This window comes from Mustela nivalis (assembly GCF_964662115.1).
Source record: "Mustela nivalis genome assembly, chromosome: 12".
In the NCBI taxonomy this organism is placed as follows: domain Eukaryota; kingdom Metazoa; phylum Chordata; class Mammalia; order Carnivora; family Mustelidae; genus Mustela; species Mustela nivalis.
Genome location: NC_139031.1, coordinates 12,071,385 through 12,088,534, shown reverse-complemented (window position 1 = coordinate 12,088,534; position 17,150 = coordinate 12,071,385). Strand labels below are relative to the sequence as shown.

General features: G+C 49.2%; 1 protein-coding gene across 1 annotated transcript in view; it reads left to right on the top strand.

The window, feature by feature from the left end:
• The window catches only part of TMEM178B (transmembrane protein 178B), a 337,749-nt gene extending 325,397 nt beyond the window's left edge, over nucleotides 1-12,352 (top strand). Inside the window, exon 4 of the mRNA XM_082693866.1 lies at nucleotides 2,574-12,352. Within this exon, the coding sequence (XP_082549992.1) occupies nucleotides 2,574-2,824 (251 nt within the window). The 3' untranslated portion in view covers nucleotides 2,825-12,352. The remainder of the gene's footprint in view (nucleotides 1-2,573) is intronic.
• Nucleotides 12,353-17,150: the final 4,798 nt, after the last annotated feature.

The following is a 17,150-nucleotide window of genomic DNA, read 5'->3' as shown; positions in this document are numbered from 1 at the left end:
CGGAGGCTGAAGGAGGGCTGCTCCCCAGACCCGGGGAGGACCCCTGCAGAACCGTCTTTCCCTTGGGAAACCTGCCCCGGCCCAGCCTGATTGTCTCGTCAGAGGGTTGACACTTAGCATCGACTATGGGCTAGCCTTCCTCCTCTCCCTGTGACTGCTGGTTGTGGGACGGCCCTCCCCGCCCCCAGCTCCGTCCCCAGTCTGGTGCTCCTTTCACTTTACCCTCAACTCTTCATTTAGGTATGTATGTCTCATAGCCCTAACAAGATGGTAAGCTTTTTAAAAAAAAACAAACAAACAAAAAAAAACTTTTTATCTCAGGGCACCTGGGTGGCTCAGATGGTTAAGCATCTGCCTTTGGCTCAGGTCATGATCCTGGGGTCCTAGGATTGAGCCCCACATCGGGCTCCCTGCTCCTTGGGGAGCCTGCTTCTCCCTCTATCTCTGCCTCTCTCTGTGTGTCTCTTACGAATAAATAAGATAAAAAAATACATTCTTAGAAAAATATTTTAATTTTAGATTTATTTCAAGATTTTAAGAGTGGGGAACATATCTTACTCTCCTTTTTATCTTCCTAGCATCTAGTGTAAACCCAGAAGTCCCATAAATGCTGGCTGATGAACTGTTTGGTGTCGTGGAGCCACTGTTCTGTGTCACAGGGATGTCCCCCCTCTCCTCCCCACACCTGACCTGACGTCACTTCGGCCGGGACGGCCATATGGGGACTATGCCTGCCTCCCTGGCCTGGATTACACCTGTCACTTCTCATAGCCAGGTCTGGAGCTCAAAGCAGAGCCTTGCTCCAGGAGGGAAGGTTGGAGAAGTCTTGGGCAGAGCTCTTTTCCCTTAACTGCTAGATTCTGGCAGCGGTTAGTCTTGGAATCTGATTGGAATTAGGCCCAAAGCCCAAGCCATGGGGGGAGTTACTAAGAAGAGGTGACTATGCATTGTTCCTTGGACCCTCACATAGGTCTCAGTAAGTGCTCATGGAGAATAACCTGACGGATCCTGAACTGGCCGCAGAGGCTGCAGCCTGCTGCTGTCCGGGAGTGGAGGACCTCACACTGTACTCTGGGCGAAGGAGAGGAGGCCACTGTCCTTCAGCTGAGAGACGGTTTCCACAGAGGCTCCCAGCATCTGTGTTAGCTCCCCCCAGAGAGGCCCAGAGAGCTGTGGTGGCGGCAGCGGGTTGGGGGCGTTCTGTACCCCAAACGCCCCCAGTCAGTTACCAGCTTATGGGTCTGAGAGTTGAGTTCCTCACCTGAGCAAACTCCGTCAGGCGGGGTCCTCACCCACCTTTGTCGCCCATCATCTCCGCTCTCTGGGACTCTCAGCAAAATCCACTGGGAGACGGGTTGTCAGAGGGTACAGCCAGAGAACAGTGGTAACACATGCCTGTCAGTCCATTTCTCGGGGATCCACTATGTGCCTGCATAGATCTGTGTGTGTGTGTGTGTGTGTGTGTGTGTGTCTCTCTCTCTTTTTTTTTTAAGATTTATTTAAAAGAGGGGCAGTGAGCATGAGCAGGGGGAGGGGCAGAGGCAGCAGGAGAGAGAGAATCCCAAGCAGACTCCATGCTGAGTGTGGAACCCAACATGGGGCTCGATCCTAAAACCCCAAGACCACGACCTGAGCCAAAATCAAGAGCCGGCCGCTGCACCAACGGAGCCACCCAGCCACCCCTGCCTATTTTATTTCTAATTATTAATATACATTTTCAAGTTTGAATTGGTAAGTGTGGAAGTATGGAAATGGCTCGGTCCTCTATCATAACAGAAAACAGCAGCGTTATGTGGAAACTAACAGCACGTGGCCCAACTCTTCCCTCTTAGTCACACACAACTTCCAAACAGGGAGCTTAAATGACTGGCTCAAAGGGCCAGCTTTCCGGAGAGCTCCAGTTTTCCCCCATCGAGGGGGAATATTGACAAGAGCTAACAAACAGAAATTTTACAAGGTTCCAAAGTCACAGGACAACCGGACAACCGTCAGGAAGTTAAGGCAGGAAGATCCCCAATTAATCCCATTAACATAACACAACAAGACGTATGCTGTCAACAAGCTGGGCCATGTCCCGTTGGTAATTAGGTCCACACGGACCTCATCTCTTTTACTCTCAATTAATCAACCCCATCTTTTCTGTCCTGTCCCCTCTACTTGCAGAGCACACCATTCAAGTAGTAGAGAGCGAGCTTTTGCAGCTAGGGGCAACTTGGGAAGATCAAAAGTTCTGGAGGTCAACCTTCACCCCCAGAACAAATCACTGGATTTAATCAGGAGGATAGAGCAGCTTTGGATGGGAAGAAATGTCTCCATTTTTTAAAAGCCAAACGTATTGGAGAGCAAGGAAGCCGTGATCTCTTCACGCTATTCTCCTCTCTCTGAATATTGCCAGATATCAATCTCGTTTGCAGGTGGCTCGTACCTGGGTCTTCTCATCTTTCTACTCAAGAGAATTGAAAATGCTGTCAACCTCACTTCTCTCTGTCTTTTTCTCTCTCCCTCTCTCCCTCCCCTCCTCCCCGCTCTTCCTCTCCCTTACCCCAACCTGTGTTCCCTCGCTCGTCCTCCAGGAACCTTCTGCATCATTTCACTGTGCACCTGTGTGGCCGGAATCAACTTCGAGCTGTCACGCTACCCTCGCTACCTGTATGGACTCCCCGATGACATCAGCCACGGCTACGGATGGTCCATGTTCTGTGCGTGGGGGGGCCTGGGCCTCACACTCATCTCGGGGTTCTTCTGTACCTTGGCCCCTTCTGTCCAACCTGTCCCGAGGACCAACTGCCCTAAATCCAGACCCGAGAACGGGACAGTGTGCTAAAAAAAAAAAAAACCCATACCTATATATATATATATATAAATATATATATAATATACATATATAAAACAAAACTAACTCAAGAGGATGCCATCAGGCACCCACATCTCGCCGGACTTTGTGTCACCTCATCACCGGGATGGGGAAAGCATTCCCATCACGTGGCTCTTCCATCCCTTCTTGACTCTTGGCTCCATGGTTTCTTGAAGACAGAATGAACATCACCCCCCTGTGGTAGCGTCCCAATCCCCGTGCCCCACGAGGATGGGGTGGTGGGCTGAGAAGGGACATGTCGCCAGGGGTCCGAAGCAGCCCGGATGTAGAGAAGGAGATGCCGTCCATCGGGCCAGCAGGGAGGCACCACCCCAGCACCGACCGCATCGCAGAGAAAGAAAGCCCGTAGTTCATAGAAGGTAACCAGATCTTCGAGGCCATGTGCAGGACCACTTCTCCGGATCTTCCTGTTCGGATTCCCTTCCTGGCCCACCAGCGACACACAAGAAGTGCAAGAGAAAACAGACCGAGAAGGACATTTTCTCTTTGCTGCCAAACTTTCGGACCAAGTTCTAGAGGTGGGAAGGGGGCGAGAGCAACATGCTGAGAGGCAAGGTCCTCGTCAATAAAAGGACACTTCCGTGGATGCTCAGAAAACCCAGTCTTACCCCCAGCTGCCTTACACCAGTCAAACAAGAGGCCGCCCTGCCCCTGCCCCCCCGACCCCACCTTCCGTCCTGCACGGGCAGACTGGAGCCTTGGAGTAACGCTGTGATGTGTGCGTGTGCGTGCGTGTGCGTGCGTGCGTGCGTGTGTGTGTGTGTGTGTGTATGTGTGTGTGATGACTTCTGGTGGTTTCCTTTTCTCCTTTGCACCTTTTAAAATGGAAATACTGCATCATGACTGTTGTCTCCATCCTTTGTGGTGGTTTCGTGGCCTGGGGCGGAGGCCCGAGACCCAGGGAATTAAATAACAAAGGGGCGAGCCCACACGGGGGCCCGTTCTGTAGTTTCAGATCCCTGGAGTGTGTGCGTGTGGTGGACGTTCTCTGAGTGTGGGGTTTTAGCGTTTGTGTTGCATTTTTCTATTATTTGTTGTGTGCAGCTGAAATTCCCCGAGGGCAGAACCAAGAACCAACCCACTGGGTCTCAGAGGGCCCTGTGGTCCTTCACGTCAGAGTTCTGGGATGCCGCAGGATTTAGTCCTCTAAATCTGGAAGTTCAAGACAAAGCTGGGCACAAAAGCCATGAGAGAAGAGAGGGAGCACGGTGCAGGTGGGAGAAGGAACGTTTCCTCTGTGGCTGTCGTATACAAGTATGTATACCAAACCAAACCAGACCTTCACTCCCCATCGTGGAAGCTGTCCTTTGTCACTGGACATCTACCCCTCTCCTAGGGGCGACCTCTGTACAGATGAAAGGAAATGGGTCACGTGCAGAGAGAGCATCTCCATGTCCCATGGGCTCGAGTTTGTATGATATTGTGTAAATTAATGGAGAACTCTCGACTCTTCCCATCTTCTTCCTTTTCCTCTTGATATTCAAGGCCATACATCCCCAAATAGCCGTCTTAGTGGCTAGCCCCCAAGACAGGGGTGGCAGAAGTCCCACCCAGTGTCTCAGGCTCATTTGAGCAAACCGGCCCTGCAGGTGTTGGCGAACCACAAAGCCAGCCAGAGTCATGGAAGCTGTAGGGACGAGCGTCCGCTGGGAAGAGTGGGCAGGAGCCCCTGACAGTCCCCTCGGAGACCCCGCGGGGGCTGTGCAGCCCTGAGGAGGCCAAGAGTGAATCCCCGAGCTGCACAGTCACGGGTCAGCCATGTAGCTGAGAAATCAGTTGCTTCAGAACTAAGTGTGCTTCGGGCACTTTGCCAACAACAGCTCAACAGCCTTCCTCTCCTTCCCGTGCAAGCACCTGTTTCATCCACCTGTCTTCTGATCTATCTTCCTATCAGTCCCACCTTTCCTCACCTGCTAACCACCTCTCCCCCTTCTATCCACCAGGCTAGGAGTCCTACCTGTCTCCTCATCTGCTGTGTGTGCGTGCGTGTGTGCGTGTATGTATGTGTGTGTAATTCACATCCAGATAGGACATCCCATGTGCATGAGTGGCCTGAGTGTGGGTCTCTATATATGTGCAGCTCTCCGGTGCATTTTCTGTGTGTTTGTACCAATATAACCTGGACGTAGGTGTGGGTTTACTACTCAAGGCTTCCTTCCGGGCGGCGCTGGTCAGCTTCTGTAGAAGGTCTCCTGTGTGCGTGCCCCGTGTATGGGTGTGCCGAGAGAGGAGGGTGGGCTATGGAGCAGAAAATGCTATTACCTTCCGATTGGGCTTCTAAGGATTTTTAAAATAAGGGATTTATTCTATGAGAAGAGAAACCATTTTCAGGAAAAGCCAGTTTTTCTATTGTATATGAAATTTTAAAACACTTTTTTCTTGAAAGGTTAGAATTCCCCCTTGGAGGCATACAAGGGCTTGAGAACCAGTGAGAAGCATCCCACACTGAGAGGCCTCGTATCTTCCTTCCATGTGTCTTGAGTGGGCTCTGCCCAGCAGGGAGAGACAGGTGTCCACCAGCATCTGTTTGGGGACAGAGGGCTTGTCTGCGACCAGACCCAAACTCCAGCTGTTTCCCAGCAGGAAAACGGGGAAAGAATTTCTAAAAGGAGCAACTTGCTATCATTCAAACTTTTCTTAAGTAGCCCTGTTTGAAGATACTGCCTCACTGCCCTGTGACTATTTATACCTTCTTTTTTTAATCCCATGCTTGCCATAAATGGATCAGCCACTCTTTCCAGCCCTCATCTTTATGATCGACCCTTAATACTGCTTATTGCGCCCCTTCACAACCTTCCTGAAATATTAAGAGATGCCTAAGAAAGAAGTCAACCACTTGGCTTATGTCACCATCAGGAGAGCAGGAGCCTTGAGCTACGGCTTTGATAGTGAGGCCGGACAGGAACAGATCCCCTCTGAGGTCTGATTCTGCTTGGGGCCAGTGAGAGGCCTGAGCCAGTGGTCAGGATGGAAGCCCCGTACAGAGGGCAAGTCCTTGCCCGGCTGAACTCGATCCCTCCAACACAGGGATCCAGGTTAAGACCTTCCCCGCCCCCCACCTGAAGCAGTGGCCTGGCTGAGGAAGAAGGAAGGGAGTGGGGAGGGAGAAGGAAGAGGAGGCCTCTGCCAACTTCGCCTCAAAGTAGAACCCAACCCTTGGATAGGATTTAGGGTTAACAGCCTCATTAAAGCCCCAGCCCTGACCTTGGGTCAAGTTCAAATTCTTTACAGGTGTGCATGCAAGGTCCCTGATCTTGGATGTATTTTGAGCTCCATGCGAGTCCGCCGTAAGCATGGGGCTCATTTCAGCTTTCATTGCCTTCCTTACCCTAGGAGACTGGGGATTTAGGAAAGTGGAATGTCCACTTGGAAGGAGGTCCTATTTCTTTCTCCCCGTTGTGGGAGCTTTGTTTCCTCCACATTTCCTCTTCCTCTCCCTCCACTCATTTCCACTTTCCTTCTGCATTAACTTAAAATAGCTGCTCAGTGAAAAGAGTTCAGGCATTTGTCTCCAGAGGGGCTCATCCTCTGGAGAGGATGAGGCAGCCCCCCTTCCTCATCTGTTGTGGCTGTAGGCTCCAAAAGGAGGTCAGTAGCTTCCTGGCATGGAAATATTACAAATAAAAAATTTAAATGTGCCTCTTCCAGCTTCAATCCTCCTGAAAGCCTCAGCCTTTGAATAACTACATCTTTTCAGCATCAGGGATCACAGAGTCAGGAAGACTCAGCATCTCCACCAAATCAGGACAGAGCCTTCCTTGATCACCTGTCCATACGCAGCACCCTGAGCCCATTCTGGCATCTTCTCTTGTTGGGGGCAAGTGGTTCCACCTCACAGTGCTTGCCTCTCTTTTGATGAGGGAAGACACATTATCCTGGAACTCTTGAGTACGGGCCCTACCTCGTAGCAGTCATCCACAGTCAAGAGAAGAGGTCTACAGTGAACCAGCATAGTTGCTCTGATTGAATGGGGGATGAGATTAGATCCCTAAAACTGCCCACCTCAGTCAGACTGAAATCAGGTACCTGGAGGTATTGACTCTGGCTTATTCTGGGAGCGTTAATTAACTGATTTTCAAGTGTCTGAGGGGAAAGAGTGGGAAGACATACACTCTGTTCATCTTTGCTGTGGTTTGTGCGGGTCGCTTGGTTGATTCTCGCGGCTAAATGGAAGCTGCCTTTCCTGAAAATGTTCCTCCTGCTCAGGGGTCAACCATCCCAGCGGACAAATCAAGCCCTTTGAAGGGAGCTATGATGAGTCATAGGGACAGGTGATTTCCCCAGATTTAGAAATCACTGGTGCATCCCAACCGGGTTGCCTGCTCTGCTATCTTCTAGGTGGTATCCGATGGAGTAAGGGGACAGGCTTTTAAACAAGCCCACGGGAGTTGATAGACACAAAAGCTTCTGGTGTCTCTCAAAGCAGTCAGCTTGGTGGGCTGTATCTGCACTCTTCCCATTGATGCCTCCATGGTGCAAAATATTTCTTAAACATTATTGTTAGTCCCTAGATGACATTATTATTGGCTTTCGGATTACTTTTTCTGAATAATAGAAAACTCTAGAAAATTAGAAAAATTAAGTACAAAATTAAAAAAAGACTAAAGGATCGTAATTCCATCACTCAGGGGCATCCTGATGGTCAACAGCCCCAGCAACTTCCACAGTCAGTGGTTGTCTTGGGCTGGAAGTCGGGGCTAGGAGTGGAGTCCCAGACTGCAGAACCACACTGGTCTGCATGGACTTGACCATGACCCTGTGTTCATAGCAGAAGGAGCACAGGGCTCTGAGTCCCCAAAGACCACAAAGAGACTTTTTGAAAAAAAAGTCCAGTGCCAGAGCAAAGGGACGGGCAGAATAGAATGAAGAGATTCCTTGGGATTTTTTTTTTTTTCATTTTCTCTTTTTTTTTTTTTTGAGTGTTATCTCAATCTAATTATAGGTGTAAGAGCACAGAAGCCAGAGTAACTCACTAAGCTATGCTCTATAGCACAGCTACTGTAAAGTCCACGTCAGCTCTGCACTAAAATGATTGGTGACTCTGGGTGCTGGGTCTTCTCCATACTTGAACTTCCTCATCCACAAAATGAGGATAGTGATAACACTTTACCTCATGGTATGTTAAGGGTGACAAAGAAATTGCAAAGTGATTTGCAAACATGATGTGTCACATGAATTCTCCACCACTCAAAGGATCCTGCAGCAGCAGAGGCCCTGGCCATGTGGAACCTTCCGTGGGGTGTCTGGGCCTCACCGCTGAAAGGACAAGTGAGAGTGAGCAGTCACCTTGGCCGCCAAACAGGACTGTCCCTATCCAGCTTCAGCACGTGGGATTCTGTTCTATCATGCGGGTCCCTCACAGAGGTTGGCTCCTTAATTTACCCATCTCAGGCTTCCGTCCTTTGGTCCAAAGCCAGTTTTGCAAAGGGCACTCTTAATCCTTCTTGATTATTCCCAGAGGTCATGGCATGAGTAAACCCTATGAAGCAAATAGCATATATGATCTAAAACAGTTAACTATTAAACAAGGGTCAATGCCTTTTTTTTTTTTTTTTCTTTCCCGCAAACACCGATCTGTAGCTCTATGTGCCCTCCCAGGGGGAGCAGATCAGGCTCGGAAACATTTTAATGGTCTTTTAAGTTTAAGATGGGAGCACGTTTCAAAGAACTGGTATCTTCTATCTCTTGTCAGTTGGTGAAGCAGGTGGCTTCATCAAAAGCATCTGGGTTCTCTCATAGGAAGTCCTTCGGGTGGTGCATTCACTAGGAGATGTTCTGGGAGTAATCCTGTTGGGGGAAAACTGAACCATAGGTTCTAGACAAGAACATATTTCTAAAAGGGTCTGCATGCTTTCTGCTTTGCCGAGGATCCCGTTTCAATGTGTCCATGAGAACTTCGCTGAGGGAAGTCCAAGTCCTCACTCACTGTAGGGATAGAGCCCGACCAGGAATGGGGGGACTACCCAACTATAGGAGGTGTTGTTGACTGTTGAAAATGGACTGTAAGCATGTGGGGTGCACAGCAGTAGCTCAGACCTGGCCTCACTTTGACAGATGCTGACTTCAGCAATCACAATCCCATTCTTCATTTCCAAGGATGGGGCGTTGCTCCTTGGGGAGCTCTCTGTGTCCCTCTCTCCCATCTCCCATGATTCCCTCTGGCCAAACCTTTCCCTTCCTTGGTCACCTGGAGACCCTGTTGAGCCTGAATGTGTCAGTGTGTCTGTGTCGTTGTGGATGTAATGGTGCCTTTCCCGTAAGGAGCTCTCATTATTCAGACTCCTTTCCCACTTCCACCCATGGTGTGACTGTTGTAGATCCAAGACTATGTGTAAAAATGTACAAATAAAAGTGAAAAATGAAAATAAGGGGGAGGGAATTGAGGCTCAACAAATGTATTGATGTAGCCCTCAGTTTTTGGAGGACTCACGCAGACTGCCCTAAAATCCTGACTCCGGGTGGGATTTGAAGGGAGGGAAGCTATTGGCACAGGAGTTTGTTGTGTGTGTGTGTTACGTTTTTTTGTTTTATTTTATTTTTTTCTGATTGTTTCTCTGACAGTCACTAGTGTCTGCCTCTGTTCTAAAGCTTTTTGCCTTTAAAGTAAAAATATATTTTCCAGAAAGTAAAAGCAAGTCATCAAAGTCTGAAGGGTAAAGGTCATCGTGAAGGTCAACACAAAGACCTGATCCTGGGTTCCTGTTCAGAGCTTTGTCACTGGCTCACTCGGAGCCTCAGGCGAGTCTCGTTACCTCGCTGTCTCTCTGCATCCTCTCAGCCAAACAGGGAGCAGGGGGCTCCCGGGGCTCCTGGGGACACCACATCTCCTTGGCCATTATGCTGCTATTCTTAGAGGCTTCAGCCCACGCAGGGGTGCACTTCCCACCTGAAGACCCATTTGGAGAGTTGTACCCCCCTGGTCCTCTTGCCCCTCTCATGCCTCAGAAAGTAACCTCAAGCTATCAGCCAGTTTGTGCTCCAGTCCAAAGCCTTTGATCTACTTTTTTGTTCTCAGATGCCTTTTCCCACCCTCTTTGCCATTCTCATTTTACTGTCCTTACTGACAATTTTGCCAGCTGGGGTAGGAGAAGAGTCTCAAGGGAGACAGTGCCTGTGCATTACTTTTTCATCTATGACTCTCTCTACAGACATGGCTTGCGGGGGTCAGAGACAGGGGGGCTGGCTAGGAGACGCCTCCAGATCAGAATGAAGCAAGCACCGGTGGGTGGTGGGGTAAGGGCAGTGGGCAGCGGGTGTGAGTTGCCTGTGAGGTAAGATCGAGAAAACTCTTGGAAGGAGAAATGGCAGAGACACCAGAGCATCCTCAGCCCAGCAGTGGAGACAGATCCCCGAAAGGCAGGGTACCCTGAAGTAAGCGAATGGGTGATCCCAGAGCACAAGGAGCTGTCTCCCCTACGACTGAGAAGATGAGAGACCCTAGGGGGGTGGGGCGAGGGGTTCGCACCAAGCTTTACCTAACCCTCCCATCCACGGCGCCTTCCATCCAAACCTCCCTCCTTTCTGACAGTCCACAGTGATCACCACTCACTCTGGGACTAGTTTCAGGAAGACAATTTAGACCAGTGCTGTCCAACGGAGAGAGAATGTGAACCATATATGCAATTTTTAATATCCTAGTAGCCCCCCTTTTAAAGGTCTAGATAAAACAGGTGAAATTAATTTTGGCACCTGTTTCAACCCAACATATCAAAAATACTATTTTAACATGGAATCAATATTTTAAAAATCACCGAAATATTTCGCATCCATGGCCTTTTCATGACGTCTCCAATATGAGTTTTATTCTTAGAAAACATTGCAGTTTGGACCAGCCACATCTCCAGTGCTCAACAACCACACGTGACAGCTGGCTACCATATTGGACAACAAGGATTTAGACTCTTTGTTTAAGAGGCTGAGTCGGACCCCATCCCCCGGACCCCCTCCTCCATGCATCACTCATATCTCCCAGCTGACAGTGGCCAGAGGTTGGTCTTAGCTGAGAGTAGAAAGCACAGAGGGGGCAGCTGGGTGCTATCCTGGCCCCTGAAATTGCTCCTCACCTGCTTAATTGGAGGAGAGGACCATGATTGTCAAATACATGTCACGTCTGTCCCACAGGGTGACAGCACTGCCCCTGGGCGTGGTGCAGGTGACTTATTGAAGTTCGAGAGGCCAGAGCAGGTCAATTTCTTCAGCTATGGGAGTATCAATTTATCCCTTATGCCCAAGTCCTGTATCTGACAGTGGAGAGGGAGGCCAGCCAGGCCCCCTTGTTCATGTCAAGAATAATGATTGCATTTTGTCATCTAGTCCCAGTCACCTGCTAATAACATCTCACCAATATTGGGAGGCGTTTTTTTTCAATCCCTTGATTTCCTTACATTTGTATCTTAGAGTCAAGTGCTAAAAGGAGATGTGCTGGAGAGAGCAGTGACCACAGGCGAGTCTGGGTTTTCTGGGAGGTCGTGGTAATGGATTCTGTCCCTTGCACTGGGACTCAGCCCACCATTGCCTATCTGTCCTCGCTGACTAGAGACCTTCCTTAGATGTGAAGAAACCTCTTTTCTTTGGGGATGGGGATGGATGGGGAAGAAGACAGGTTGCAAGATCTTAGCACAGAGAACAGAATAAAATGCAAGCAAGCAACCCCTGGGCATTCTCAAAACATTTCAAAGAGCCGGTATGACAAGATATAACTCACTTAAAATAGAACATTCTGAGCCCTATGTGGCCAAGCAAAAGAATATGAGCCGATTCGGTGAGTATGTTTTATACATGTGGTCATTAGACAGGGACCATAGCTGACAAAACTCTTGAACACCTGGAGTGTTTATGGTCCATCAGATTATTGCTTGGTTAATATAAATTTATATGAATTTACCTTTAATTTGCATAGAGCTTTCTGATTGGTTAGACAAGGAGTGGTGTGTATTGCAGGATTCCAACACCGCCTCTGCCCTGGGAGGTAGCAATTCCTGTGGTTATTGGTGCTAAAATAAGATTAAATATTATGTTAACTCGTTCTGATACGATGTGAATAAATGTGTTGTTTAATCTTAACAAGAATGCTACATCTTATCAGATCTATTGTACTGTCTGTTCCTTCTCATAATTAATTAATTACAGGAAAGGTGATCCAAACCAGATCTTGAAACTATTTGTGCTATTCAGAGAGGTGAATTTAACAGGGAAGTGGGAGGGGGGGATGAAAAGGGAAATTGCCAGGTTCCTGTGGTTTTCCAAGGACTGAGGAAGCAGACAGCACTTGGGGACTTAACTGACACCGACCGCATCTTGCAATTTTCTTTTTCAAATTGGCAGAAATATTGTCTTTCCATCGGTTGAAGAAAAAAAAAGTGTCTGGTAATAATTAAATGACTTGTTCATGGAAAAAATAAAAATAAATAATCTGTCAGTTGTGGAATGTAAACTGATTAAACAATTAAATAAAGAAGATCATGTTGTGTGTTTTAAGTAATTGTGTCTGCTTGGGGGGAGGGGGTGAGGCTGCCGTGTTTGGTAAAGAGCCATATTTTCCCCTCAGGTTTTGTGTAGAAAAAAAAAAAAAAAGAACAGCTCTTATATAGATAACAGATTGAAGATGAATCCTAGAGGAAATAGACCGTAAACATTTCATGCATGTGTAAGCCAAAGGTACGTGCTTTCAGAGTTGGGTGATAGCGGGTAATGGAGAGCAGTTCAGAAGAGAAAGAAACTCTTGGTCTTTTTCTCCTATTGTTGGCTTTACTAACTTTTTGGAAAAAACTCTGTAAGATGCTGGAATTACTGGTTCCACTCTAACCACTAAGCCTCTTTCCCAGCTATCATCGAGGAGAGAAATTTCTCTCTCTCAGTCCTGTCCCTCACTTAGAATCACAGCTCCCATCTGCCTATGTGCCCATGTGCTGGCTCCTGCCAGGGTAGTAGCTCAGGAAGAAGACAGTGGGAGGCACGTGCATGTTAAAGGGCATTACGTGTCGGTCGACATCGCTAGTTTTAAGCAAAAGAAACTGACTCCATCTGGTGGAAGGGGAAAAGTCATTTACTGAAAAGCACAGGTAGCTGGAAGCCCATAGCACCAGCAGAAGGAAGCAGCTAGAGAGCCAGAATCACACCCCAGGCTAACTTGGACCCCCACTGATGCTGCTGTTGGACTCCCGGAGACCCTGTGGGGCTGCCTCTGCCGCCGCCTTCTCCACCATGAATCCCGGGTCCCTCCTTCAGATCAGAATCCCAGGCGAGCACGCCATCTGAGGGGTTCTGGAAAACAGGCCGAGAGCGTCTTATTTCTCTCTCCGGTCATAAGCTCCGCCTCCCACCAAGATCAGACAATTCTCCAGACACAGGAAGAGGCATAGGATGCTGGGCAGACAAAAGGGGGAAGTGTCCATCAGAGGTGGGATCCCTGAGGGAGATGAAGGATCCGTAAATGAGAGGTACATTGCTGCGTCTTCATGGTAGCATCTGAAGAGTGGCTGGTGTGGGGGTGGGGGGGTCATGTGTCCGATCTCCTGATGGTCATTAGCACCATGGCTGACGGCCTCTGTCGAAAGCTGTGCCTAGTGCTGGACATTGTACACGAAGACCTGCGTAGATTTGATCTGAAAAAGGAACACGAATATCGGCAGTGGAATTTGAAAAGGAGAAAAAGAACAAAAATCATCACCATCATCTTAGAGATCATGGAAATAAGCAGTAAGATGTTTTAAAAGTAAGGACAGGTCAAAGGTGAGTGCCCTTAAGGAATAACACGGAGGACACTGGGAGCTGGAGAGGAGAAAAGAGTTGGGGAGGGGGAGACGAACCATGAGAGACTGTGGACTCTGAGAAACCATCTGAGGGTCTGGGAGGGGGTGGGGCTGGGGGAGCCGGGTGGTGGGTATTGTGGAGAGCAGGGATTGCATGGAGCACTGGGTGTGGTGCATAATCGATGAATCTTGGAACACTGAAAAAAAATTTTTTTAAAAAGGTAAGTGCCTTACAGAATGGGGCTGCGGGAACATTACAAGTAGAGAAAAACTTGAGGAAATGGGAGGCTGGAATCCTAAGGAACCCCTCGCTTCCTCGGTAGACGTGGTCCTTGAAAGAGAGAGAGAATGGAAACCCCACTCATGTTAAGAAATGACCCATGTCTTTCAGCCGTTGTAAAGTGGAGACTTTACTAGCTACTGTTCCAGCCCAGGGGCTGGGGATTGGGATGATGCTCCCATCGGTGACCTGAGGGGTCAGTGGAGATGCCAGTGGCTTTGTGAGGCACAGTTTCCGGATGTCCTGGAGACAGCCCAGGGCAAGCCATAGACACACGAACTGTCTGGTTCTCCTTTTTCCAATGAAGCACAGCTTTGATTTCTGTATCTGATGAATTCTGCGGTCCCTTGGGTTTATGGGAAACTCACCTACTCCCTCCCACCCCAGCACCTGTTGCCTCCAGGCTCTAAAGCCCCCCCAGGGAGAGCTGCTGTGTAATTGGAGAAAGGCAGCTCCGGGAACTGCGACCAAGTCCACCAAATCTTCAGGGTGGTCCATGGAGGGATGCTGTCCTCCAGAAAGCCATCCTTTCCTGAATGTCCATCCTGCTGGGTCCCTCCCCGCCGGAACCCCATGGCACCATGCTATGTCTCTGTCATGGCCCTTGGCACTTCCGGATGAAATTGGTGTTTTCCTTGGAATCTCCTCAGGACCTGGGTTTTCTTGAAGAGCAGGAATTCTGACTTAACTCATCCTCATCGCCTGGTGAGTAGTAAGTGCTCAGTAAATACAGATCTGGACCAAACTGTAAGTCTTCCCCAACCACGCACCCAAGTTGGCTCTCAACACTGGTGTCAAGTTCTTCTCTAAGTGTCAGCAGGTTCCTCAAGTCCACCGTCAGATTGAGTGATTTGCTGGAAGGGTTCACCGAACTCAGAAAACCTGCTACACTCAGGGTGACGGTCTACAGCACTGAAAGGACACCGATTAAAATCAGCAAAGGGAAAAGGTGCATAGGGCCGAGCTCAAGAGAGACTGGACGCAAGCTTCCAGTAGTCTCCTCCCAGTGGATTTATACAGATGCCACTTCATTCTCCCAGCACTGCTGTGTGACGAAAGGAATATCGCTGGCCAGGGAAGCTCACCCAAGCCTCATGTCCAGGGTCTTGGGGGAGGTCAGCTGTGTCGGCGTTGAGCGCTCATACAGCTAACCTTAGCTGCTCAGCTTCCAGCCCCTCCTGAAGGTCAGACGGACCCCCTGGGGACAAGGCCTTCACTGTATATCACATATCAGCATAAATTATCTAGCATGGCCCAAAGTAAACCAGGTAAGCCAAGGCACACTTACCAAGCAGGATGTTGGTGGGCCTGGAGGTGATCTCCCAGAAGCTAGTCAAAGGCCCCACCTTCTTTGGAATGCCCAGGGTTTGGGCCACCCAGACCCGCAGCGTCAACCCTTCAGTGTACACACACTAAGGTCTGTGATAAGCTAAATCCCCCAAGACACGGTTCCTCTCCGTGTTAGTAGAGCTCCTCTCCGGGTGTTCTAGGTTTCTTCTTCATCCCCTTCACCCTCTACAGACAAGCCTGACCCTGCCCTTCGCAGGTCACCTGCTGAAGCTCTTTGTCCATGGTCTCTTGCCCATCCCAGCTCCTCAAACAGCTCCTTGCCCCCTTCACTGGGTGCTGGGATGGGGGTGGGGTGGTTAGGGGAGGGAGCACAGGTGCTTGAGTCTCTGAGCGGATCTGGATTCAAATCTCTCTACATTTAAGGTGTGTCACATGGCCTCAGCTGGTGTGTTGGTATAGACGAGGCTGGTGGGCACTCCAGTGCCTACCTCCCAGACCGCTTCAGAAAGTGAAAGAGAGAACTGTAGGAGATGCCTGGCCTAGAGCCGTTAACTGTCAGCTGCCCTGCCCCCCCCCCCCGCTGTTCAGGCTCCACATCCTACCCCCTAAGGAAGGCTTTCTGAACTGAGATTTGTGCAGTGTTACAGGCCCACAGGGAAAACACTGGTGGCTTCAGTGCAAATACATTCAACCACCATTTATTCAGTATGACCCCCTACACAGGAAGACAGTTTTGTGCAATAAAATTATCCCTTGAAATATTTTTAACTCAGGAGAGGAGCGAAATCTGGGATCAAAAATACTCTTTCCCTTTGCGGAGGACTTCCCTTCCTAGGAGTGGGAGGAATGCTCTAGAACCTTGCCACTCCCATCAGCATCACCTGGGATCTTGCTAGAAATGCAGAATCTGCCATTTAACCCCAGACCCACTGAATCAGACTCTGCATTTTAACATGCTCTCCAGGCGATTTGGATGCCTGGCTCTGGAACGTTCGCTTACCTAGCTACATGATGTGAGGGTTGTTTTCAACACTTCTGTTAGTATCTTTTATCTAGGCTAGAGACCGCAGGAGGAGTCCAAGAGACAATGAAAAATATTTGTCCCAGTCTGACGTTTCAAGCCACATTGGAACAGTTATTGTTTTAAACTAATGCCCCAAGAAAGATCCTTGCTGCTGGCTTTAATCCTGGTTTTTAGGGTAAGCACCCAGGGAGCAAGGCCACGTAATTCGGTTTTGTTCTCCCAGCGGGCAGGTGTCAGGCAACACTAACGCCATAGCAGCTGGGGCAGAGCAGGTGTGCGTGAGCCCACAAGGTTTTCAGCCACTGTGGGAACGCAGGCTTGGGGTAGCCCGAGGGGGAGGCTTATGCTCTTCCCTCTTACCAAGAAAGCCGGACCGTGAGACCAAGTAGATCTGAAGAAAGAGGATTAGAAGCCTATCGAATGGGGATTAGAAGCCCATCCCCCTGATGTCCCTTCTTTTGTGTTCTTTGTGAGCTAGACAGCAAACACTTACTTCATGATAGTGTAATTTACAGGAGCCGGACTACTGGTGTTCAAGTTTGGAACCACCTACTGATGGTATAACCTCTGGCAAGACCCTTAGCCACTGCGTGCCTCCATCTTTCCCTCAACAAATGAGGATAGTAGTGATACCTACCTTGTACGGTTGTTGTGAGGTAAAAATGGCTTAACATTAGCCATGTGTTTTAAAACAGTGCTTGACATATTAGTAGGTACTACCTATGGATTTATTATTACATCATTTCAGATTTTAAATGGCTTAGGTGAAGTCCCACTGGCTAATGAGACCTGAGAAGAAGGTGTGGCCGTGGGGCTGCCTGTGAGGACCGAGCTATGGGAAAGAGTGGCGGTGGCAGGAGATTTCCGCAGCATGTTCCCGTGCAGGGGGACAGTGGGTGTGTAAGGGGATGGGAAGGCCTGCCTCATGGA